At 45.2% G+C, this 27,576-nt stretch overlaps 1 protein-coding gene across 1 annotated transcript in view; it reads right to left on the reverse strand.

Moving 5' to 3' along the window:
• The window catches only part of ATXN10 (ataxin 10), a 180,944-nt gene that overhangs the window by 78,087 nt on the left and 75,281 nt on the right, over positions 1-27,576 (reverse strand). The window contains exons 7-9 of the mRNA XM_006866892.1: positions 17,615-17,780; positions 6,990-7,098; positions 5,016-5,185 (exon numbers count right to left, since the gene is read on the reverse strand). Of these exons, the coding sequence (XP_006866954.1) occupies positions 5,016-5,185; positions 6,990-7,098; positions 17,615-17,780 (445 nt within the window). The remainder of the gene's footprint in view (positions 1-5,015; positions 5,186-6,989; positions 7,099-17,614; positions 17,781-27,576) is intronic.

The raw sequence follows: 27,576 nt of genomic DNA on the forward strand, positions 1-27,576 counted from the left end.
TCCCTAATAAAGCACTCGCTTGAAGAACTGGCGACAATAGTGAAGAAAGGAAGAATGGGGAAGACAGAAAGTACACCATGCATTCCTTACTCTAACAAAGCACAGGCAAAGAATGCTTTCCTCCTGTTGGCTGCATTAATACCCATGTGCATCTCACAATTGAAACCAAAACAGAAGCTCCATTTCAAGCCGTAGGGGTTTCAAAGTAAACCGATCACGACAGATGGAGCAAGGAAATAAGAGCACAAAACCAAGGTAAGAGTGGAGGCAGGAGGCAGTGAGGGCTCTCTCCACCCTATCCAGGACCTGCTGACTGCAGGCCTTCCTCTGCAGGGAATCCGAATCCCGTTTCTGCCAGAGCAGACTGACTGAAAGACTGGGGAAGATATTATTTTCAGAATCCAGCCAGAGCCCTTGGTGCACTTACATACTGCCCAACTGCAAAGTGAAAAGGAAGATTATAATCTTCCTTAAAAGCATGCTCCAGAATCAGCTCTCGTCTCCAGCTCAGTGACCTGCTGCCCTCATTGGCTCATCTCGGATCAGCCTTCCCACACAGACCCTATCAGACGGCTCTGCCCCAGGAGAGTCACTATCTTCTCCAGAACCCAGAGCAGTTTTTCATTTTTGTCCAGTAAATACAAACTGAATGAATCACACTACGTCTGTCCGAGTATGGGTGTCTCAGTTTAGAAAGATGGGGCTGATGCCTTTCAGGGCCTCTCACTGAGGTGTCCTGAGGTTCCACTGGGCACGCAAGACGCGGCAATGAACACGTCACACAGACGAGCATGGAGACCCAAGTGGATGTGTCATAAAGTTTCTGAGCAAACCTCAGAGGGAGTAGGGATTGTGCAAACTACCAAAAGGTGCGCCACAAACACCTGTGGGGATTCTGGTTCAAAGGGGTGAGGATGGCCCCTCGAAGATCCTGGAGGGAAAAGGTTCACAGGAAATCCCTGACCATGCCAGGAAGATGTGTCACAAGCTGAGAGGAGGAACCAAGAGGAGGCCTGCAGGCCTGGTGAACAAGCCCAGCAGACCCAGATTCACCTGCCTCCAACATACAGCCCTTTAAAACCCATTTCACAGTTTTTCCTCCAAAGCTTCAGAAACCTCCCCAACAAGAAGCACCATGGGACAGGGGAGAGATCAGAGTCTGACAGACCCAAATTCTCCTCTGGCCTCTACACCCAGTCCCTGCAGGGCTGCCCTGGAAAACGTGGCTAACAGAACCTGCTTTGCAAGGCTGATACAAAGATTAAGTTTGATAATACATGTAATTCACTAAGCATAAAGCTGGTACCATGGTAGACACTAAACAAACACATAGCTCTCTTTTTTTGTTTTCTGGGTGAGGGGTGAATCTAAGTTAGGCTGATACAAAATCCTTCTTAACTCAGATCTGAAGTCTTAGAACAGACACAGAACTAACTTTGGGTACACGTGGGACACCCCATCTAGAGAAAGCAATGAGAGCTAGTGGCCCCCAATAAAGAGATGTCACATCACCCTCCACTTCCCCCAGAGTGATTCTAAAGTCATCTGAGTGCTGGAAAACTCCACCCCGGGAGGCAGTACATCTAACAGCCCCCCTGGAGTCAGCATTCAGCTCCCAGAGTAGAAAAGTTTCTAGCACACCCACAATGGGGCTTGACGCACTGCCAGACTCTCCGGAAGGAAGGAAGGAAGGAGGTGATGCTTTTAGGGTGGGGTCTTTTGCTGGCAGAGGCGAGAGACTGGAAGAAGCCGCATGGATTCTCACACTTACACGATGAGTCTTTCGATCTCTCTGGAGTGACTTGCTTCTGAGAGCCCAGGGCCTCTGTACAGCAGCACACAGGCACACTCCTGTTTACCTACAAAGCAACCTGAGCCTGAAAGCATTGACTTATCTCAGAAGCTGTTTAAGCATTACTGCATTTGGGCCCTTCATGCCCGGTGGACATTAGCAACACAATGAAAATGGCCTCTCCCTGTGTTCCTCAAGAAAGACTGAATCATTAAGTCACTGAAAAGGGAAAGTGTTTCATTCTCATCAAGTTGGGCTTGCAGAAATCAGTTAAGTGATTTTTCCAAGAGGGATTAGTAGTCTTACAGTCCTGGCTGCTTGGAAATGAAGAGACTTGCCAAATGGCGCCTTCTTACAGTAGATGCCTGAGCAGTCGGCTTCTGTGCCATGTCCCTTAGATTTACTCCAGTTACTGACTGATGTACCTCAAATCACCCCAATGGAATCCCATAGGCTTACTCCAGTTACTGACTGATGTACCGCACCTCACCCCAATGGAGTACCATAAAATTACTCCAGTTACTGACTGCTGTACCTCAAAATCACCCCTTAGAATTTTTGCATTTATTGTCTGCTGGATATCAAATCACCCAAAATGTAGTCTCTTAAAATTATTCGAGTTACTGATGGCTGTGCATCAAATCACCCCAAACTGCAGTGTCTGTGAATGACCTTCCTAGAGTCATCTCTGCATGATTTTGACGGCTTACTCTTGCAGCACACGATTCTCTCCCTTTGTATTTTGTCATCTCGAGTTAAGTCCACTCAGTAATTTTTCTCTTTTTATTTCAGGTACTATGTTTTTCAGTTCTAGAATTTCCATCTGATTCTTTTTTATATTTTTTACCTTGTCTGCTGCGATTTCCGCGTCTTTTTGTTCACTACAAGCATTTTCTTTTACATACTTGAGCAGTTATATAATTTAAAACCCAAGCCCCATTGCCAGTGTGTCAATTTGTAACCGCTGCCTTAAAGACCTGTCTGCTAAGCCGAGTGTCTGTCACCTAAGTCAGTCTCCTCTTTCCTTTCATCTTGAGATTTGGTCACATCCCTGTAGATCCAGTCATTTCAGATTGCATCCTGGACACTGTGAAGGTTGTCAAGATGTCACTTTGAAGACGAAGGTCCACCTGACCCAAGCTATGGTTGTCGTTGTTGTTGTTAAGTGCCGTCGAGTCGGGTCCGACCCATAGCGACCCTGTACAGGGTTTCCGAGGGTGTAAATCTTTACGGGAGTAGAAAGCCTCATCTTTCTCCCGCGGAGCAGCTGGTAGTTTCGAACCGCTGACATTAAGGTTCGCAGCCCGATTCGTAACCACTACGCTACCAGAGCTCCTTATGGTAGATCACCCAATATTGAAGAAGAAGTGATGCTTTTAAATTACAGTGTTGGCGAAGAATCCTGACTACACACACCATGGGCTTCCAGAAGAACGGACACATCTGTCTTGGAAGAAGTGTAGTAGAGATGCTCCGTAGGAGCCAGGATGACGAGACTGTCACGTGTACTTTCAGTAAGTTTACAAAAGGGACCAGTCTGTGGAGAAGGGTCAGTGAAAACGAGGAAGACCTGCTATGAGATGAATTGACCATGAGGACGGTGCAGGATAGGGCAGTGTTTGTTCTGTTGTGTGTAGGTTTCCTGTGTATTGAACCTGACTCAACAGCCCCTAACAACACTAACGTAGTGTGAAAATTGAATTCTGTTACATTCCCCTACGAAGTGATGAACCTTGTGTGTGTAATTCAGGCATTAACCAGACTTTGGAAGTAGATGCATAGACTTTAGGGTCTGTTCTCTCCTACGCAGGGCTCTCCCTTCACTTCTCCATGACTGCAATGGCTGGAACACTGTCCTCTGATTCTTCACACTAGAAAGGCTGCCGATTTCCTCTCAGTGTTTGAACCGTGCTGTTCCCTCCTTCAGCTCCAGAATCTGACTGTTCATGTTTTCACAGAGCCGATTTTCTCTCTCTCTCTCCCCTCGTGGCATGTCATCCTCCAGAGCTTCTCCATGTGACCGCAGAAACTCACAGCACAGTGACCTCAGGATTTCTGTACTTCTAACATAGTGACAGGCTGCTAAGAGACCAGGACTAGAATCTGTCAGACCCAGGAAAGATTCAGGGTCCTCCCACCATAGTTTATCATTCCGAGCAGTCAGAGCACCTGGACTTCTCTGAGCAATACAGGGGACGACGACACAGATGCCGCCTCTCAATGGGAGGACGGGACGGGTGCACTGCAGAAGGACCACAGAGAATGACGACAGATACTTTCACAACCACCTTTCAAAAATACCATCTGTCAGACATGCTCCAGCTCTGATGACGTAAAACAAGTACCGTCCGTCCCAGGGTTAAAAACCCTACTTCAGTGGTAGGCAGGTGGTCTGATTTTCTCACCATCTATTCTGCATCGCCCCCCACAGAGTCAGTGTAGTTTCCATCTTAGCTAGTTAGCACAAAATAGGCTTCCAATGCTAACCCAGCAGTTTCCAAAGACTTAATCTGTAAATGAAAATAAATTCAGAAAGCCTAAAAGAAAAGGGTTACAATGGGATCATCTATAAACATTAAGATATACATACATATATCTTATGTGTGTCTGCATGTGTGTGTGTGTGTGTGTGTGTGGAATCCCGGTATGACACTGAAGGATAACGCACTGGACCACAAGGTTACTTTGAACCGCAAGGAACCAATTCAACTGCACATAAAAACAACACTGATCATTATCACAAGGAAAAAATATATATGTATGTATATATAGTTGTTAAGTGCTGACTGTTAGCGACCTTTCCACTGCCGACCTTGCGCTTTGCAGTCCTGTGCTGATCCCACAGTACTACACCAGGAGGCCAGTGACCAGCAGTTACTGCGATTAATTACATGTCTATGATGTGCTAGATATTTTTCTACGGATGCTACGTGGTATTTGTAAAAAGAACGAGGCTTAGGATAAACACTGACAACTTAAAAGAAAGGAGACTAAACACAAGACAAGTGGTAAAAGACAATGCAAAATTATAAAATTACAAACCTCAATGCAAAAACAAATACAGCATTTTATGCTTATCTGTCAGAACAAAATGTGTTGATGTATATGTGCAATTAACAAGCTACGTTCTAAGCACCTCGGACTTTTGCCCCTGAAAAGTGAGTGCATTCTAAATTCTGAATACCACCATGAACATGTAACAGGTACTCATAAACCAGGTTACCTTGTCTTGGTTTGCTTTATTCTTGTAACACAGATTTCCAAGCAAGCGAATGAGATGAGACTTAAACCCATCAGCCACACTTGAGATGTCACCTTCCGCTTTGATACAACCCGTGGGAGTGAAGAGGTTTGTACTATCTTTTCCAGCTACGTGAACTAGTCGTAAAATATCTAAAACAAAAAGAATGAAGTTCACTTTCCAGAGAAAAATAACTTTGTATTTTGTGCTATTAAAGGACTGTAGAAAACGTTTAACTAATTACAGGTAGTGCCCGGTTTACAAACATCCAACTTACATATAACCTGTGGATGCAACCCAATCCCCGTCCAGCCTGGGAATGTTGTGGTTCAGACAATGGTTCAGAATAACAAGCGGGTGCTACTTTGCCATGTGTACCAAAACAGGAGTGGTTGCAGTGCTGCGTTATTACATTACAGACGCTCAAGTGTATCTCGAAATGCGTACTGTTTTTAGGCATAGAAAAACCCAGTACACACACCATATACTAAGACAAATCTTAGACTAACTGATTTAAGATCATACAACCCTACCTAACCGTTCCAACTTACATACAAATGTCACTTACAGATAGACCAGGGAATGGCACTGGCTCATAATCCAGGGACTGCCTGCATTGGAAGGCTCTTCTGTGTGGGGTTTAAATTCTCTACTACACCGACTCCTTGCCTATCAACTATCTCTGTCTGGCATTTTGCATTTACAACAACAGTAAAAAATTACTATTTTGCACGTTAACAACGTAAGTCCAAAGCGAATGCCAATGCTGGAGACGACAGTACCACTGGTGGTAGTGTCTGCCGTCTGTCCATCTGAATGAGTCACCTTTCTCAGTGGTTTGGCTTTAGTTACATAACAGTATAGCCATCGTCCATTTTTATCTAATATGGTCATTCTCTAGTTTCACATAGCTAGTTTTTGCTAATGACCTGGTCTTTGAAATCTAATCAGGTTGGTTGTATTTTAGTTTTGGGGAAAGAAACATTGATGATTACCCTAAATTTGGAATTTATACTTATCCACAAAAATAATTCGCTAAAAAGTTTCCATCAGGCCTTTCTTACAAAAAAGTCTCCAATTCCAACATCTTTGCAAAGAAACGCCTCTAGTGAGTCAAGTCCGGTCAGTCTGCAGACAATACCCGTGTGTACTGAACCGCAGGCCAGAAACCAAGGTGAGTGCCTGCTTCTTCTCCATGGCCAGACAATCAGAAGGAACCAGGTGCTCACACGCTGTAAGATGCCTCTACACAGCCTATGGAAATAGATTATCTTTCAGGAGCTGTGTTCAAATGTTTCACATTATCTCACTTAATCCCCTCAAAAAAACTAATTAAAGGTAAATATCATTTTCATAGCTTTGAAGGAAGACATTGGTCTCAGAAAAGTTGGAAATTTGGTAGAGCAGGGATAGCAACCCAGGTCTCTTCTGACTCTAAATCCATGTTCTTGCCACTCTGATCCAGAGCCTCCTGGGCTCATGGGGTTTTATTGTTGTTGTTGTTGTTAGGTGTCATCGAGTCGGTAACGACCTTATGTACAGCAGAACAAAACACTGCCCAATCCTGGGCCAACCTCACTACTGTTGCCACGCTTGAGTCCATTGATGCTGCCACTTGGCTAATCCATCTCACTGGGGGTCTTCCTCTTCTTCTCTGACCCTCCGCCTTACCAAACATGGGGTTTTAGTTCTCAATCAAAGTACTCATCACAATAAAGCACCCAGATGGGGCACCAGTATCTCACCTGCTACCTCACCTGCTGATCCTGACACAATCACCTGAGGTGAATCTTTACAAAAGCCAGTGCGACCGTTCACAGTAAGACAGTGACCTTAAAGCGGGGAGTGGGAGGCAGACTCTGGGGGCCTATGGAGAGAAGCAACCCACCTAGCTCTACCCTGGAGCCTTTGTTTCTCTCACTGACAGCTGGAGTAACCAAACGTGGCTTCACTCACCAATCACTCGTTCCAGCAAGTCTGGGAAGGCCTGAAGATAAGTCAGCAGGGCACTGTGAGCAGTCATTTCACAGAGCACATCAAGAAGCCGAATGATCACCAGCACTTCCTGAAGAGAGAAGGAAACGTAACTTTTAAGCATATGTTAAGGTAAGTAATTTGACTGCTTTATATAAACAACCATAAGAGAAGGAACTATAATACATACAATAGATCCAGGACTTGTACCAAATCTAAGGAGAAAAACACAATTGTGAGGAAGGAAATAGACGCATTAAATGTGGAGTGAAAGTCATTTCAAACAGCAGTCATCAGCGAGCAAGATGTAAGATTATGGGTCATTATGCGTCCTCTTGGAGCAAAGCGTCAGGAAAAGTTCTTATTCAAGCAAAAATATCTTCCAACACTGGAATGAATGTTCAAAATTACTAGCTACAGACATAACATTTATGCAAATACTTTCCTTTTAAAGCCTTGCCAACATGTAAGTTCCACTTTAAAGATGCAAATCTCCCATGGAATACATTAATTTCTGCTCCACAGGAATCCTGCAAAATGCTATGGTCAAAAGAATTGTGGCTGCAAGGACGTGCATTATTTCTGGGTAAATATCCATCTAGATGCATTATCTTGGTGGGATGGGAAAGATACCCCAACTTGAAAACCTTCATTTACAAAGCTGTTTAATAATTTTTTACCAGATAATGTGACCAAGAAACCTCCAACTGAATAGTAATCGGTAGTATACATAAAATTGTTAAATGCAATTTTTGTATAGATTTTGAACCCAATTTTAAAGTAGACATTATTTGACAAAATGTAGCAGAGACTGTAAATTTAAGTCTAAAGATAACATTCTCCAAAAGAAAAAATTAATTATTTTATTATGTTAACACTAAAACACCTGACTATTGTTTTTCAAATAGGAAATTTAGCAGTAGTATTTTATTTAATACAGCATTCTGAAACTTCGAAATAAATGAGAAGACAATACATTTTTAATGCTGTGGAACTTAAAATTTTATTTAATAATTTTCACTTGCTAATTAAAAAGTTAGAAAAGCAATCTGGAGTAGAGGTCTGAAACTAGTTAAACGTAAAAAAGCTTCTTTGTGCACACAATGGAGGGAAAGGAAGATCTGATACACACGGCGACAGGGATGAACCTTGAACACATCAGGTGAGTGAAGAAGTAAGCCGACTCAGAAGGAGAAGATCCCACTCATATGGGTTCCACCTTTTAAGTACAATTCCACTTACATAAGAGACTTATATGAGATATCTAGAATAGACCCAAGTAAAGAGACAGAGTTTATTAGTGGTTACAAGGGGCTGTCCACCACCAGTCTGTCAGTTTGCCCTACTATGGTGACTTGCATGTTGCTGTGATTCTGGACGCTATGCCACGGGTATCTGAAATACCAGCAGGGTCACCCACAATGGACAGGTTTCAGCTGAGCTCCACACAAAGGCAGACTAGGGAGGAGACATGGACTACTTCCGAATATTTAGCCTCTGAAACCCTTATAAACAGCAGTGGAACACTGTCGGATAGCACCAGTCTGACTACTGAAACATGATGAAGAGCACCCGTATATTGTCAGAGAGCATCCAGAAGATGAGCGGCTCAGGTTGGAAGACACTGAAAATGCGACTGGGGAAAAGCTGCCTCCTCAAAGTAGAGCTGACTATGATGACACCTTCATTTACTGATGAGGGGGCACAACTCAAAATGAAGAGAAACAGCTGTAAACACCCATTAATAATCAAAACATGCAATGTGTGACGTATGAATCTAGGAAAATTAGAGCTTGTCAGAAATTAAATGGAATGCATAAACATAACTATCCTAGGCAGTAGTGAGCTGAAATGGACTGCTACTGACCACGCTGAAACTGACAATCCCATGGTTTACCATGTCATGAATGACATATTGAAGAGGAATGGCGTTGCATTCATCATCAAAAAGAACATTTCAAGATCTGTCCTGAAGTACAATACTGTCTGTGACAGGATAATATCCATATGCCAACAAGGAGGACCAGCTAATGCCACTACTATTTAAATCTATGCACCAACCACTAAAGCCAGTGATGAGAAAATGGAAGAATTCTACCAACTTCTTCAACCTGAAATTGATCAAACATGCAACCAAGACGTATTGATCATTACTGGCGAATGGAATGCAAAGGTTGGAAACAAAGAGGAAGGATGGATCGTTGGAAGATAAGGCCTTGGTGATAGAAACAATGCTAGAGATCACATGACAGAACGTTGCCAGACGAATGGTGCTGCAGTGGACAGCATCTGTTCTGTTGTCCAGGGACGGCCATGTGTGCTGGAGTCCACTGGGCAACCAGTAACACCAATTCCAGTGTGGTGTTTGTTGCCTTGTCCCTGGGTATAAGCTCCCCGTGTGGTCGTGGCATGCTGGGAACACAAGGCCTGTGAGTGTGACAAAGTTGAAACTATTTCAGGCTGCCCTCTCTCTCAACCCAAATTCAACCTCAGCTCAAGAAGACAAAGGCAAATATTATAACAAAATGTGCAAAACCTGGAGTTAGAAAACCAAAAGGGAAGAACACCCTCTGCATTTTTCAAGCTGAGGAAACCAGAAAAAAAAAAAAATTCAAACCTTGACTTGCCATATTGAAGGATTCCTCTGGGCAAAATATTCAATGATGCATCAAAAGAATATGGAGGGATATCATCAGCCAAAACAAGGCCATGGGCAGACTGTGGAACAGACCATCAATTGCTCACATGCAAGTTCAGGATGAAACTGAAGAAAATTAAAACAAATCCACAAGAGCCAAAATATGACCTTGATCATTATCCCACCTAAATTTAGAGATCATATAAAGAACAGATTTGAAGCATTAGACACTAAGTAACAAAGAAGAGGTGTAGAATGACATCAAAGACATCATACAGGAAGAAATCAAAAGATCACTAAGACGACAAGAAAGAAAAAACCAAAATGGATGTCAGAAGAGACTCTGAAACTTGCTCTCCAACGTAGAGAAGACGTGAAAGAGCTGAGCAGAACATTTCAAAGACAAGAACACCCATACTTGTATATAGTACCCAGATGACCTGACTTCAATGGCTGAATGATCAGACCTCAACTAGAAAAAGAAAGAAGAGGGGAAAAAAGAGTAATCTGCTACAAATTGCTATACTTATGTATGTAGTAGCTCAAAAGCTCAAAAGGATCATTCCCACTCCCTTGGTACACTGGGTTAACAGGGCTGATCAAAATGAAATCTTTGACAACTTCAATCTTTACACCATTTATCATGATGTTATTTATTTGTCCAAGGAGCTCTGGTAGCGTAGTGGTTACGAATCGGGCTGCGAACCTCAGGGTCAGCAGTTTGAAACTACCAGCTGTTCCCATGGGAGAAAGATGAGGCGTTCTGCTCCCGTAAAGATTTACAGCCTCGAAAACCCTGTACAGGGTCGCTATGAGTCGGTTCTGATTCCAAGGCACATAACCACCACCACCAACTTCAGAAGGAAAAATAGACAATTCCCTAAATGTAGAAAGCACACTGTGTAACGTGTTCTTACAATATTCTTTTAATGTAAGTATCTTGAAAAGGGTCTGATTTTTAAAGTGCCCACATGTCACTTCCTGTTCTCTGTCTCCCAGGAGAATGACTGCTACAAACCATGTTTTGAAGCACAGCTCATTGTTCCTCCTGCTGGAAACACAAGCAAATCCGCCTTGAGAAAGGTACAGCAAGTCTAGGGGTGAAGCCTGGTCCTTCCCCTCACAGACAACAGACCACAGACCACACTCCAGGTACTTAGAAAGTGTAGATGTGGTTAGAGCACAGAAAACCAGAGCAGAACCACCTGGAAAAGTCTATTCACAAAGAGAAGAGACCCTTGGGATAGAGCAGCCATGATCCTGGCTGCCATTTGCAATGGAAGCTAACAATGTCACATGACCATGCATCACCCCACAGGGCAGTCTATGGATCGGCATCTACAACCTGTACCTGACCATGTGGTGATGGGGGTGGCGGGGGAGGTGCCACCAACGGTCACTATGAGTCAGACTCGAGTCCATGGCCCCTACCAGCAGCACTGTCGTCTGTCTGTGTCAGCATGGGCAGAAGTCGCATCACATCAAGGCCGAGTGCTCCGAGCCGGCTCCCCTTGTCACTGTAGCGTCTGCAGAGTCTGAATGGTAAGAACTCTTTCACTCCTGTCTTTTCCTGGATTATCCTACCTAGAAGCAGATGGATCTTTTGTTTTCTTAATTTGCCTTCTTGTGTGCTTGGTAGTGTAGTTCTTTCATTACCACTCTGTTCTGTCATTTTCTACATACAATTTACATACAATTTCATTTGGTCTTCTTGTTGCCAAGGCCTCAAGGGCAGGACCTCAGCTCACTAATGCTGAACCATTCCCTCTCCCGCCCACAGTTCTCTAGTATGGGGCTGCATTTTCCTGCTAGATACACTGCAGCCTACACAAGTTGGTATTTTTCCTCATTTGAACAGTCAAAGCTACTTTAAGAACATTACAACTTAGAAGACGTCTTCTGCGGTTATGCCTGCTCTCATTCCCCGCTGTGGTACCCCTCGTCCCTTGGTGCAAAAAAGCACATTTCCATCTGCTATCATTTTCCTTCAATATCAAGAACCTCTGTTGATAGTTCCTCAAGGGCAGGTCTGCTTCTCAGTAAGTTCTCCTCGCTCTTGTTAAGGATACTTGTTCTCCCGCCCCCACTTTCGCCAGGCTGTAATCTCTGTGGCTTTTTGCTCACTTTCACCATAAAAGCACTTGTCTTCCAGCAGTTTCAGGAATGAGGTGGCTCCTTTGAGCCTTGGCTTCCATGGTTTCTGATGAGAAGTCAGCAGTCACTCGTCTCTTTATCCCGTTCACAGCATGCCATGTTTTCTGGCCGCTTCCCGGATGAGGGGCAGTGATTTCCTTTGTGTCCACTCTGCCAGAGGTTCACTGAGTTTCATATCTGAAGTTCTGAATATTTTCCAGCTCCTGTCCCCTTTCTGGACTTGGATTATAGGTATGTTAGATTGATAATGCCCAAAAGGTCACTGCAGAGACACTGGAGATTTTTCAGTCCTTTCTCTGCTTCAGTCAGAAGGGTTTTTACACCTAAATGGTTCAAGTCACAATATTTACTTCTGATATAAGATGGAACTCTCCAGATACAAGTGACTGGGACAAGAGAGCAGGTGAGGTTAAGTTTGGAGAAACACATGGAACACACAGGTAGACATAAGAAAACCTGTGATTCATCAGCAATATAACTTGTTTTAGCAGACAGCCCACTCTAGACATAACCAGTAACTAGTTATCGTCCAGTTGACAACACTCCATGGTGTCAACACGTGTCCAAGTAGCACCAGGCGCCTAAGAGTTTCAAGGACTGATTTGTTTTTTTAGGCAGAAGATCAGCAGGTCTTTCTTAGGAAGTACCTCTAGGTGAACTCGAACCTCCAAACTCCTAATTTAGAGCTGAGTGCCTGAGTTATTTGTACTATGCAGGGCAGCAGACTAAATACATCTAGCAGACAGTGAGACTCAAAAGAGAGTTTGGGACAGGGTGAAAATACAGATTTTTGGAGATACTCATGTGAGAAGAGATGAATACGCTGATAAAATACTACAAACACTCATGGACAAGAAAGAGAATGATTGCGGGGAAAATGGTGATACAAATGCCAGTAGAAAAAAATCAACAAGAGGTAGGTCATGAAGGTTAGGAAAAGATGTGTGGAAGACAGAGTCAGTATTGTCAGATGTGAAAGCGTTCAAAGAGGACAGCTCCTGGGAAAGAATTTGGTTTTGAAGAAATCAGAATGCCTATCGAAGATGGATTTCAGTAGCCCAGGGGCCAGGAGCATATTTGAAAGTAGCAGCAGGCCTAAGGAAGGACTATTGTGACAGAAATTCATTTGGAAAATGAGAGGGTAGGGGATACTGACATCAGAGCTGCGGGTGGCGCCATCACATACTAGTCTGCCAAGGACATTGTTCTTGTTGCCCTGAAGTGCTGTCAAGTTGGTTCCAACACATGGCGACCCTGTATAGGGTTTCCAAGGAGCAGCTGGTGAGCCTGAACTGCTGATCCTGCAGTTCAAACGGACTTTGCAATCCTGTGTATTAGCCCACAGTGCCACACCAGGACTTCCTCTCTACTGTGAATTCCAACAGAAGCTCTGTAACCCAACGAGCCAGTAAAGAAATCCAAAGAATAACATGAAAAGAAGCTTAGACTGTGTTCACGGAGGAGGGCAAGCAGGCATGGCATTCACAGGGCATCAACAGGCGATCCAACACAAGGCAGAAATCATCAGACAGGTTGAAGATTACAGGTAAGAAAAATGTTGCTGAAGGTAATTCTGAGTCAGCCGCAGTGGTACACTGACAAGGAGCTGCCAGAAACTCCAGCCAGATTCAGAAGAGGACGAGAACCAGGGATATCATTCCTCAAGTCAGATGGATCTAGGCTGAAAGCAGAGAACACCAGACAGATACTGACCTTGCTTTATTGACAATGCAAAGGCTTTCCACTCTGTGGATTAAAACAAACAATGGACAACACTAAGAGTGGGTATTCTGACATACATAATTGTGCTCATGAGGAACCTGTACACAGACCAACAGGGAGGCAGGCAGGACAGGAGTAGACACCTGCGTACCCATGCTCACCGCAGCAAACAGATGGAGACAGCCGAAGGGCCCACCAGTGCCAGAATGGAGGAACAACTCTGGTGCATTCACACAATGGAATGCGATGCTACCCTGAAGAATAGCAATGAAGCTGCAAACCACCACGTAACATGGATGAACCTTTAGGACATTACGCTGAGTGAAATTAGTCAGTTACAAAAGGACAAATATGCATAAGACCACTGTTGTAAAAGCTTATGAAAAGACAGCCATACTAAAAGGAAAAAAAAAAAATTTTTTTTTTGTTGGTTACCAGGGGTGGGAGGGAGTGCGGGGTAGAGTACAGGTTACGGGATAGAAACATCATAGTTCAGGGGCTGGGGAGAGCAATACACAAAAAAGAGGAGGGGAGTGGAAGAACAAGGTAGATAGGGAAACAGGCAGGTTTGCCAGGCTAAAAGGGTCAGAGGTAAGCAGCGATGTATGTTCAACCTTGGAACAACAGGACTCTGGAACACAGGAATCAATGGGCAAAAGAGGGGAAATAATGTTAAGATGCTTGACTGTCTTAAGAATATTGGTTACCCTTGCCTACTACCATTGAATATACACTTGAGTGGAATAGAAAGGAGTATCAGAAAACATTATTACAGAGAGCTTAAAGCCTGTCTTCAGCCTATAACTCACTGGAATACCTAAAAGGGGTCCTAGAACTTGCACAGAGAAATAGGCTTCTTGCGGAAACATTGTAGTGTATAGGACCTTAAATGGAATCCTGAGTCCCATCCAGAACTTTCTGAGCTGAGACATTCCCACTAGAAAGGACAGGCAGACCAGCCTGGAGCACCTAGAAGAACAGCAGATACTTCTTGAAAGTAAGACCAGCAGGAAAAATCAAAGCAAAAATGGCAGTCTGATTGGCTACTACAAGAACAAGCAAGTTGTTCTCTGCGAAACCATCAGGGAAAGCAATCAAGTCCTTTCAGGACAAACCCCCCTCTAAGACTAAAATTCAAACAGAACACATGAGCAGGCATGTAAGCTTACTGGCGACCATCTTGGTCTCCTGGTGAGAGGAAGAGGTGGGAAGGCAGAAATGAAGATATGGGCTGAGTTCAACCACATTCCATAGACTCCTATCGAGCTGGAGATAAGAGAGAGAACAGGAGGGCTGGTTGGTCCGAAGTGTGGTAAGACCTGGGGACTCCTAAGCCCATGGACAAGGACCTAGCCACAGAGTGCTAGAGCTGAGAATGAAGCATCCAGCTGATGTGAAGTGATGGGAGATGCACAAGAACGCTCAAACTTGCAGACAGTACCCATGTGACCTAGCCTCGATGGCTTGATAACAAGAACTCGACTAGAGGAAGATTAAAAAAATTTTTTTGATAAAGGAAACAAACGAGTGTAAACTTCTATAATTTGACCTATACTTATGGATGTAGTAGCTCAAAATACCAACTGAGAGGGAAGGCGTCTTCACATCAAGTATTAATCCTAACCCCTCTGTATACAGGGTTGATAGGAATGGGGAACTTAGACATTGGCTATCTTCTTAAACGAGGGGGCGCTAAAGGCATGAAGTGACTGGCTTACAAGTTTTCAAGAGGGAGTTTAAGAGTGTGCGGGGAAGGGAGAGTCCCCACTGAATCGTTTTCAGATGGATTGGATGAAAAGAGATGGGGAAAAGATTCTTATGATTCAATAGTGAGTAACTGTTACCATGACTAATTGTGACTGTCACAACTATAAAGGTAGAAGTTTTTTTTAACAAAAAAGGGGGAGTAGTTAATTTTACAGTCCAGGAACAGAGGATCCTAGGACGATCAAAGGAGAAAAGCATGAGTGGAATGCGGGACCCTAACCAGAGAAGCAGCAACAGTAGAGATGGAGGCAAAGGTGATGGCATGGAGAGAGGGAGCAGCTGAGGACTCCAGACTCATGGAAAGAGAAAAGCTGTGTGCTGGCGGCCAGGAGGCAGGCTTACAGAATGCGCCCCCTTTGGTTGTTTAAACGATGATATATCACTGCGTATTTTTGTGTTTTTTGGTACATCAAAAACATAAGAGGGGGCAGGTTTCTTGATAAAAGAAACAATCTATGATGGTTTTGGGGGAAGGAGGAAATGATTCATGCACTAGAGGCTAGACATGCATTGACATGGGTGACAGGGCAGGAAATCTACAATGGGAGGAAGGTTGGCAGAGGAAAGATGGAGGTGGCAGGAGACACAGGGAGGAATGCAGTGGTTAAAGTGAATAGAGGTCAATGCTGTTAACTGTTGGTGCATGGAGGGGACTGCAACCATGTAGTGAAGCAAAATACATGGTTTGTTGAATGTCAAAGTGAAGACCTGCTCTGTAAACCTTCACTGAATTCACAATAAAAAGTTTAAAAGAAAAAAAAAAGAAAGGCAGACACGGCTGAGAAAGGTATCCTGATCAAAGGACTATATCCTAGGGAGCCGCATTTACCGTGAGAATGCTGTCTATTCCCTGAGCATCTCTGGTCCTGACCCATTACCTTTCCTAGGGAGCCACATTTACTGTTAGAATGCTGTCTGAGTGCCGAGTGAGTCTGCAATGAATTACCAAATCCAGTGGAGGAGAGTGCTGCGGGTGGGACATTTGGTGTTCAGTTTTCCAAATGGATAACATACTGGAAAGCAACTTGGAAACGTGTAGCCAAAGCCCAATAATTTCACCTTCTAAGATTAGGTCCTAGATTAACAACTATTGAAATGTGCAATGATTCAACTATAAACACAGATACCACAGCACTAATTATAGTACGTAAAAATAAGAAACAGGTGTGGCGCTGTGGATCAGCACTGGACTGCAAACCACAAGGGTGGCAGTTCAAACCCACCAGCTGCTCCTCAGAAACCCTATACAGGGTCGCTGTGAGTCGGAACCAACTCAATGGCAGTTAACAACAACATGTCCAATTTTAGAGAGTAGATAAATTACAGTTAAACTATGTCCTGGGAAAGCTACGTTGGCATTTTACAATGGCATTGACAGTATCTCTTTATTCAATCACTCTGCAAATACTTGCAAAATGTCTGCAATGTTCTAGGAACATAATAGTCAAGAATTCCTGCCCTCATTGGGGCTTATATTCTTTTTAAAAAGGGGGCACGTCTTAGGAAAAAAGTCCTGTCCTATTAAACAGGAGAAGAAAACACGCAGTTCACAAATAGATTGCAAAGAATGATTTTATTTTTGTAACATATATATGTATTAAAGTGTTAAAGAGCAAAGATGTCAGTTTGAGGACTAAGGTGTGCCTGACCCAAGCCATGCTATTTTCAATTACCTCATCTACATGTAAAAGTTGGACAATGAATAAGGAAGACCGCAGAAGAATCGATGTATTGGATTTATGATGCTGAAGAATACTGAAAGTACCATGGACTGTCAGAAGGACAAACAAATCTGTGTTGGAAGACGTAGTCAGAATGTTCTTTAGAAGCCAGGATGGGGAGATTTCGTCTCCTGTACTTTGGAGATGTTGTCAGGAGGGACCAGCCCCTGGAGAAGGACACCATGCTTGATAAAGTGGAGGGTCAGTGAAAAAGAGGAAGAACCCCAAAGAGATTGACATGGTGGAAGCAACAAGCTCAAAGGTAACCATGGTGAGAACAGCCCATGACCAGGCAGTGTTTCATTCTGCTGAGCAGAGGGTCACTAGGAGTTGGAACCAACTCAACAACACCTAACAACAGCGCATGCAAACGTATCATACTTTTATCTGACTAGAAAAATACATTGCCCAGATTTTTTATGTCGTTTACTCATGATGGTAGAAACCAGGGTATTTTCTTTCACATTTGTGTTCTCTAACTAATCTAAAGTAAAGCTACATTACTTGTGTAATTTTTTTTTCAAATCTTTGACCAATGAATTCTAACTGAAGATCTGGCTGAGTTCCAGGACCTGACTCCCTTCTCTCAGTTGGGAATGTCTTACCTCATCCTCGGTTTGATGCTCTGAGGTCAATTTAAGCACGTTCCTGCAGTCATTCACGAAAGTATCAGCAATCAGCTCTGCGTGGCTCAGGAACACAGGAATGTCGTCCTCGGTCAGTGGATCATCACCCACAATTTTGGTTATCATCAGGTCTAGAAACGTCACCCTGTAAGTCAAAAGAGATTCCTACATGAGTATGTCTTAGTAAAACTGTACAATGCTAACAATATTTACAGAGAAAATTTTAAAACAGTTTTTACCTTGTTTGTAAGATTGTTAATTAGGTAGTTTTTAAAATCATGGCTTCTTTGCTGTGACTTGGCTACAGAAACTAGAATTGTCTGATGTGTCTTTTAGATGCTTTTACTTCCAGAATGCTAATAATTCAACTTTTCTGAAATAATTTGTCAGTTTGCAATTTGTACAAATACATCTACAACAATATTAACAACAGCCAACTTAGATGGTTAACATTTATGCACTATGCACTACGGGGCTAAGCCTTTTACAGTAAAGTTCTCGTTTATTGTTGTGAAGTGCCGTCAAGTCGGTTCTGACTCAGTGACCCTGCACAGGGTTTCTGAGGAGCAGTTGGTGGGTTTGAACCAGCGACCTCATGGATAGCATTCCAGTGTTTATTGTGCAATGCCACACAAGGACTCCTTTAATCTGCAAAAACTGCCGAGGCAAGTGCTGTCACTAAGCATCCCCCATGTCGTGTGCTGTGGCGTCTACAGCGACCCTCAACAACGTATAGTGACACCCCCCTCAAACAGAGAACTGCCCCAAAGGGTTTCCTAGGTGCAATCTCGACAGGCGCAGCTCAGCAAGTCTTTTCTGCGTGGAGCAGCTGGGGGGATTTGAACCCCAAGCCAAGCACTGAACCACTGCACTACCAAGACACCTTAAGCTTCTCACTAAAGATGGTAAATCAGCCTTGGTTTGGGTGGTGTAAACAGTTAACATATTCAGCTTCTAACTGAAAGGTTAGAGGTTCAAGTCTACCCAGTGGTGCCTTGGAAGAAAGGCTTGGCAATCTACTTCCAGAAAGTTGGCCAATGAAAACCCTCAGAGCACAGTTCCACCCTGACACACACGAGGGTGCCATGAGTCAGCTGATTTGTTGACACCTGGTTTGATGGGGCAGTGGTAACTCAGCGGTAGAATGCTCATCTTCAATGGGACTGTTGTTAAGCATCTACAAGTCGGTTCCAACTCACAGAGACTCTGGACACAGTTTCTGAGGCTTTCTGAGGCTTGGAGGAGCACAAAGTCTCATCTTTCTCCTGTGGAGTGACTGGTGGGCTCACACCATAGCCTGGTGCTGTGTGGTTGTTGTTGTTAAGTGCCACTGAGTTGGTTCTGACTCACAGAGACCTTGTATAGGTGCAGCTGGTAGGTTTGAACTGCTGACCTTGTGGTATGCAGTCCTGTGCTGATCCTATAGTGCCATACCAGGAGGCTATGTGATAAGATCCTGGGTGTATGGGGCAGAGGTAACTCAGTGGTAGAATGCTCACCTTCTCGGGGGTAGATCCTGGGTAAGTCACCTCTTGTACAGCCTCCCCCTCACCCATCCATCTGCTAGTGGAGACTGATGCTAAACAGGCTCAGCAGGGTTTCCAGATTACGACAGACTAGGAAGAGCGAGCTAGTGAACTACTTCCAAACCCCAGTCAAGGAGAGCCCCATGTGAAAGCTGTCGTGGGAACGGTACAGGGCCAGGGGGGGCCATTTCGTTCTTTGTCCGTGAGGTGCCTGTGAGTCGTGGGCCAGCTCAGTGATAGCGAACAGTAACCGTGTTAAAGAGTGAGCCCACAGCTCCTAGACAAGGCCTAGGCACCAGAGGCCCCATCCAGCTCTTCAATCCAACCCACTTCTGGTCATCACCATCCACCATCCTTCTCCAAAGAGAGAGGAATCACACAGGATCATCTAGTGAGTCATAGTTCAAATACACAGGGGTTTTCCAAATTGCTTGATTGTATTTTACATTTCCTACCTCCCCTTTCTAAGAAGCTCTGGTAGCATAGTGCTTATACGTCGGGCTAACCTCAAGGTCAGCAGTTCGAAACTACCAGCCGTTCGGCGGGAGAAAGACGAGGCTTTCTGCTCCCGTAAAGATTTACAGCCTCGGAAACCCTGTACAGGGTCGCTATGGGTCAGAACCAACTCCACGGTACATCAACAGCACCACCACCCCCCTTCCTGTAACAGAAAACACATGAATTAAAAGGGGCTATAAATGTGGAGGGGGGCTTCTGATGTGGGGCTGTAAGATAAGCACTGGACTGCTGACCAAGAGGTTGGTGGTTCAAACCCACCAGCTGCTCCTTGAAACCCCAGACAGGTTCGCTCTGGAGTCAGAACCCATTTGACGGCACTCAACAAGAGCAGCGTCGATGCAGAATGCCACGATGCCCCTCCTCCAGTCTGGGAAGAGGTCAGGGCAGGGAGTCCCAGAACACCTGGGTAGGAGTTGTCTAACAAAAGCTATTCACTCACTGAGTTAGTTGTCAGGCTCTAGGATGCAAAAACAGAAAAGGTCCAGCTCAAGAGGCTAGACACCAGAGGTGAACTGCCCCATAGGGCTCTGTGGTTGTACCTGTCATGGGAACAGATAACCAGGAACTCCGGGGTCGGTCCCAACTACCAACTCATCACTTAGCAGATAAGCACCTAACCATCACACTGCCAGGGCTCCTGGTCAGAGACTGGCTGTATGAAATTCTTACACCTGAGGTGAAAGTCTGGCTGCTCCCCTTGGCTGACCAGGTCCAGCTTCCACATCCACCCTCCCAACCACTGACTGTTACTAGCCTGCTACTTCTAGTTCATGTCTGAGTAGAAGAAACATTTACATACTCTGTCCTAGAAACTGGAATAAATACTTTAGAAAAAACTGACAGCGATGAGTATGTGGAAGACTTCAGCAAAAACTTGCATTTAAAGTTACAAACAAGTTGATGCAGGCCACAATTTTCAAAGCCACACTTGTAGCATCCTGAAGTGGTTATTTTTATGGTAGGGTTGGAGTGACAGGCAAAGAGAGAAGGGAGGGGTGAAGCGAACGAGCAGTATGTTTTATGGGCATTCTAGGACGGGAGTCTGGAGAGAAACTGCTTGCAATTCAAATTCAAGGTGCGGCATCTCCAACAAACGTGACTTTACATTTGAGCTCCTCCACATGTATAAATGGCTTTACAGTCTGGCGCATTAACCCACAGTGCCACACCAGGGCTCCAGAACGTTCAGTAATGAGCTCCTAAGTCAGGAGCAGGTGTGGTTGGAACAGCAGCAACATGGAACCAGAAACGGCAACAGCTCACATTCACTGAGGGCGAACTGCATGCCAAACACAGTGCAGTTAGTTATCACAACAGTTTCTTAGGGTGGCAACTATTGTGAACCCATTTTCAAGATAAAACTGAGTCTCAGAAAGTTGAGCTAAGTTGTCCACAGGAACTGAGAGGTGCATCCGTGGGCTGTTCTCAGGGGCACCTCCCGACTCTAAGCCTGTATACTACAAAAGCTCTGCACCAAGAGCAGCTGTGCCAACAGTCACTCTAGCTCACTGGGAGGGAGCCTTTCGTGCTGAATCATACCAAGTCAGTTGATTTGGAGTCTGGATCCAAAATGTCATTACCAAGTGATGTGCCCAAACAAGCTACCAGGCCGTAGGTGCAGGACTCAATCTGATTGGGACACTAAACAACAGAACTAGCACCAGCAAAGCGCTTTAGAATTTGCATAGACCTTAAGTGCATGCATGCAAGTGACAGGTTATTAGCCACCCACACTCAGGACAGGTGCTGGGACCCAGCGGACCACCCAAACCCAACCCACCCACACGGCTATCAAGTAAATTCAGACTCCGAGTGCCCCTCCAGGCCAGAGCAGAACTGTTCCCGCGTGGGTCCGACACAGCTTCATCTCTAGCCCTGGTCACTCTGCTCAGTGATTCCCTACTGCTCTCCACAAACGCGATCACGTCCAACCAAGACTGTTCGCAAAACATCCCCAGGGCCTCCTTCGGGTGCCGGAGAAGCCCACGTCCTGGCAAAAGCCTGCCCCCTCCTGTGGGCTCAAGCCAAAGGTACCTCTTACTGCCAGGACCACAAGCAAGCGCTCCTGCTCCCTCGCGCTGCTCTCTGGGCCCTCTACCCACCCTGTGCTGCCTGACACCTCCCCCAAGGGCTCTGTGACGTCAGAGAGAAGCACCTCCTGAAAAACACTGCACAAATACCTTCCTGAGACGTCATAGGGAGGAAAACCACAAAGGGCCTGTCACCTCGTTCCTTTCCACAGTCCTTCTGCTGATAACTCTGCTCCAAGGGGTCAAGATAGATCCCCAAAGTTGCTAGTACCATTAAATTGCTTCTGTGTGTGTGTGTGCATGCGTGTGTGTGTGTAATTCAGAGGGTGCCAGGAACAAAAGTACCAGTCTGGAGCTAGAATATTTTTGGTCACTGTTTCGTGAAAAAGAAGGTTCTGCAGTAATGAGGTCATATTACACAGATATTATGAACTGCCAAGACCCACCTCCAGTAAAACCAATCTCCCAGTGAGGCTGACAGCTTAAATGAAGTTATCCCTTTCTTCATTCACTTATCAAAACTGTCACATGCACGATTCTGTGTTTGTACTGCCACCACTGTTAAGAGTGACAGGAAAAAGGAACAAGATGAAAGAATGATCATTTCTCTGAAGGGACCCACTGTGGAGGCTCTCAGGTCATGTACCAGTGGGTGGGGACGTTTTTCCCACATCACACAAGTGTGACCTAACAGAAACGGCAGTTTGCTGCCAACAGTGGTGTAGTGATCAGCACAGACTGCAGTCAGACCACCTGGCTCTGCCACCAATGGCTGTGTGCTCCTGGGCAAGCTTCTTAAGCTCCCGTACTCAACGCACACACTTACCAAGTGCTTGTTGTCGCTAAGTGCCATCAAGTCAGCTCCTACTCACCGGGACTCTGAATGAGGTTTCTGAGGGTTTAAAATCTCTGCAAGAGCAGGAAGCCTCAATCTTTTCCCCATGGAGTGGCAGATGGGCTCAAACCACCGACCTCATGGTTTGCAGTCAGTCTAGTGCTTACCCGATGGATCCGCCAAGGATAATAATGATGCCAGTCTTCTGGGGGTTGACATGATGGGGTTAAAACCGCACCTTGCTTAAAGCAGTGGCTGATTTAACAAGAGTTAGACACGGTAACTAAACACACCTATAGGTTTTCACATGTTCTTAGTGAGTGCCATCCTATGGAAGCAATCAGTACGCATAGTACTAAATGCACAACAGGTGGGACTTGGTGGTGGTGTGGTTAAGTGTCATCAAGTCTGTTCTGACTCATAGTGACCCTGTATAAGGTTTCTGGAGGAGCTCTGGTAGTGAGTCAAGCTGCAAACGTCAAGGTCAGCAGTTCGAAACTACCAGCTGTTCCGCAGGAGAAAGAGGAGGCTTTCTGCTCCTGCAAAGATTTAGCCTCAGAAACTCTATACAAGGTCGTTACGAGTCGGAACCGACTTCATGGCACATAACCACCACCATAGGGTTTCCATGAGCGGCTGGTGAGTGTGAACCTTGCGGTTCAAATCGACCATGAGGTGGAGCGCTTAACCTACAGTGCCACACCAGGACTCCACAGGAGGGACTTAAGTGATTTCTTTTTGTAGGTGTTGGATGTGATCAGTTAAATGTTGAAATTCCAAGTTGCCACATAGTCTCACAGAAAATAAGCATTTTGAAGAGTTGGTCTTCTCCTAGAATGTGCCACCCTAACAGCTTGCTATGCCTAGAGGGGGCCTAACTAACATCTGGTGTCCAGGGGTGCCACAGCCTTTCCTATCTTCCATTCCTCAAGCCACTAAGCTGTGTTGCCCTGGTGTTCTGGCCCCCATTAACAGTGTGGACAGACACTAACAGTGTGGACAGAGGACGACTTAAGTTGTCCCTGAAAGTTAGAGACTGCAACCCTGTGTCTGACAGACATCCTCCAAAATGACAAGAGTGCTCTCACCAACATGGCCAATGGAGCTCTCGAAGAAGCAGGAGCCCTTTCCTGAATACTTGTGGACAGGGCAGCTCTGGTATCGTGTTCAGCACACACACCACAGGAACTCCACAAATGCAAAAGCTATCCAACAGGACTGACAGGGTGAAGAGCCACAGGAGCAGCGGACCGAGCCGCAGCACACTGTCGTCCAGCAGTCTCCGACTTTCTGATGGAGAAACGCGTCCATCACCTTGCATCACACTGCACGGGAAACTCACAGTCCAGCACCATATAGGAAAAGATACAGAAAATATCAATAGAGCTGGAGTTCTGGGGTTTCTTCTCAGCTAACGAAGAAACTGAAGTAAATGTTCTAGTCTTTTCTGACTGTAGTCTTACACACCCGACTTTGGAGCCCACGACTCTTATCTGCTGACTGAAGACTGATGGCTGGTCAGGAGATAAAGGACAGAGAGCTCAAGGCAGGACAGCTATGCTGGGAGCAGAGCCCCTGGGGTGGGGGTAGGGGAGGCAGCCCTAGGGAGCTTTGCTTCACATCCAACCCTGGCCCCTGGCAGCATTCTCTGCCCTAACAACGCCTTTTAGACACTTTTCCAGGGTTTCAAAAGCTTTAAGACTGGCACTTCATCATCTGACAGCTATTCTCCAAGAACACACAAACAAGGAGACAATGCCACGGCACCAGTGAAGAAGAGGTGGCGCCCTCCAAGCTCAGCAGCGGCCCTGACAGAGCACGAGCTGTATGCCGTCTACGTAAAGGCAGGACTGACTGCAGTCACTTCATTCAACACGTCTTCCCTTTTGGTAATTCGGAGCACCTACTGTGTGGAAGCAAGCACTAGAAAATGTGACGCCTTGTCCTCACGGAGCTGACAGTCTGACATGGGAGAGGCAAGCAGAGGTGTGATGTGCTACCACACACTGTGTGACCACAACGTCGGAAGCTGTGGCACTTCTTAAACAAGCTGGGGGAAGCGAAACTTGCATGGACACAGTAAGTACCTTCCTGGTTTGCAGAAACAAAAACGGATGTCTTCAGTGCACCAGCCGCATTCGGTCATGTCATGGGCAGCTCAGAACAGGTGATTTGGTAAGAATATGGAAACTCGGGTGAGATGAGTTGAGGCGGGTGTCTGAGTGCCGACTGTGCACTGGCGGAGCTGGTGAGGAGATGGGGCTGTCGGTCCCGCAGAGTGTCAGTCTGGACTCTGTGTTTGTGGATTTGATCAGCGAATGCGATGAGGGTATGCCGGAGGTCACATGAGCACGTGGCACTGCGGACCCAGCTGAAGCCAGGTTCCTGGAACCCACTGTGCTGCCCACGTCCCAGAACAAGAGTGACAGTGAGAGCGAAGGGGCAGATGTGCAACCTGACGGAGCTCCATGAATCGTGGTCAGGTGGTGGCAGCTGGATCCAGGGGAGGCACCTGTGGTTCCGGTATACTCCGAGACAGTGAAGAGCAGCCTCCACCTTATCCCAGATCACCTGCCCCTCCAGAAACTCCACCCCCCAGGGGCTAGGAAGAGCAAAGAAGAGGCATGTACACTGAAGATGCTTGGACTCATGAAATGTGTGACCATCAGTGTCCATGACACCATGAGACCAGAAGAACTAGAGGATGCTCTTTACCACTGCCAACTGCTCTGACAGGGTTCACATCAGGAGGGCTAGCACCGAGTGGGAGAAAATGTGGAACACAACTCAAAACGACACAAAAGGCCAGGCTTATTGTCAGAGAGACTTCCGTCAGGAACTGAACTCACCATGTAGCTCTAATTTTCAGCCAAGCAGTAGATCAGTATCTGGAGGGGAGAACACCACCACTACTGAGCTATGCACACCACGGAAGGGTCAACCATTCAAGATGCAAAGGATAAAATCCAGAAGAGTTGGGAAAGAAGGGAGAATGGAAACAAGAATCACAGGGAGGAAATGGAACAAGTGATGTTCCATTAAGGGGCTTGAAATCATGAAATGAAGTGTAATATGTGCTCAATGTAAAACTGATGATATGTTCTGTAAACCATTCAATTTCCAATAGAAAAGTTAAAAAAAAAAAAAAATCAATTATCTATAATGCAAAAAAAAAAAAAAGAAAGACTATGGAAAGTCTAAATTGAATATTAGAAAGCATCCTGTCTCTTCAGCTGCACCTGATTGCAAATCATGTCCTCATCTGCAGTGGTGCTGGTGCTGGTAGGGGTGAGCCGTGGAGTCGGTTCCAACTCATAGTGAGCCTGCAAATTCTTTCTGAGACTGCAAATCTTTACAAGAGCAGAAAGCTTCATCTTTCCCCCACACAGCAGCTGGTAGTTTCGAAGTGCTGACCCTGAGGTTCGCAGCCCGATTTGTAACCCCGACACTACCAGAGCTGCTTTCATCTATAGCACTATCCATCACGTTAGCTATTTGGGGTCAAAAAACAACAAATCATTCTTTTTCTGCAACAGAAGCACACATGTGGGAGAGAGCAGAGGGAAGGGAGAAATATTGAATTTATAAACTTGATACATCAAGTGGCTTTGGCTTTGACAGCATTAATTTTTCTTTTTTGTTAAACATACTTATATAATTTTTAATATCATGAAAAGCTTACAAAGGATTACATAAAATTTAATTATTGGAACCCAAATACACAGTCAAAAACTATTTGAAGAGGCAGAGATGAAGACGTGGAGAGAGGGAGCAGGTGAGTACTCTGGACTCATAGAAAAAGAGGGGCTGCATGCTGGCGGCCAGGAGACAGGCTTGCGCAATGTGCCCTTTGGTTGTTTAAATTATTATATATTCCTTCAGTGTTTCTGTATACATCCCTTCCTCCACCCCCCCCACCCCCCGGCAAAAAACCAAAGGGAATAGAAGCAAATACTGTTGAAATTATAATGCACGTAGGAGATTGTAATCATTGCAATGAAACAATGGTGTAAAGTCGATGTTCTCCATGTAAACTATCACCCAGTTCACAATAAAAACTTAATAAATAAACACCCCTCAAAGAAAAAAAGCCTATATCAAAACCATCGCAATTATAAAAATGTGACTTAATAAAATGTCAACATCTCTAAGTTTCTGATCTTTAGATCTGTGATTTAGAGGGGAAAAAAAAAACAAAAACAAAACATTCTGTTCTCTAAATTTGTCTGTAAATTTGGTCAAAATGTTTCCGATGGAGATGGGAGTCCTGCTGCGGCACTGTAGAGTAAGCACTGGACTCCTAACCGCAAGGCATTTCAAACCCACCAGATGCTCCACAGAAACCTGCACAGGGTCGCTATGAGTTGGAAGCAACTTGACAGCACTTACCAACAGGCGCCCTGGGAGTTCAGTGGACTCTGAGCTGGGCTGCTAAAGGCAAGGGCAGTCATCTGAGTGTACAGTCCCTCCACAGGAGAAAGATGCAGCTTTCTGCTCCCATCAAGGTTCACATCTTCAGAAACCCTATCCAGGCTTCACTAGGAGTCTGAACCGACTCGGCAGCACACAGCCACCACCATCACCGCCAACAACAACATACATGTCATTTTTTAATACATATCTACACTCCTGGCTCACTGTACTGCTGACAAGGCAGTGAGGTCATGGGCAGGATACATTTTCCTTTAGTTGGAATGAGCTTTAGGGAAACCAGAAACCTAGCCCCCTAAGTCTCAAGTCATGACAACAGTGAACCAACCGATGGGCACACCTCAGGTGCACTGCTGGGGGAGGCCCCTCCGATCCCGTGGACTCTGGTCCCCTGGACTACTAACACAACATCAAGGCCCAAGCAGAAAGTTCTGCTCTTCGGATGTTTTCTGTTGTTGCTCAATCTGCCTTCACTGAATAATGGCGCCAACTGGGATTCTGCAGGTCAACATACATCAACCACATTGTCCACGTGGCTAAGTGGTAACAATAACTAACCAATTTAAAACCATTCCCGACACAGGAACATGTGTTAGAGAA

Source organism: Chrysochloris asiatica, unplaced genomic scaffold, assembly GCF_000296735.1.
Source record: "Chrysochloris asiatica unplaced genomic scaffold, ChrAsi1.0 scaffold00097, whole genome shotgun sequence".
Taxonomy (NCBI): domain Eukaryota; kingdom Metazoa; phylum Chordata; class Mammalia; order Afrosoricida; family Chrysochloridae; genus Chrysochloris; species Chrysochloris asiatica.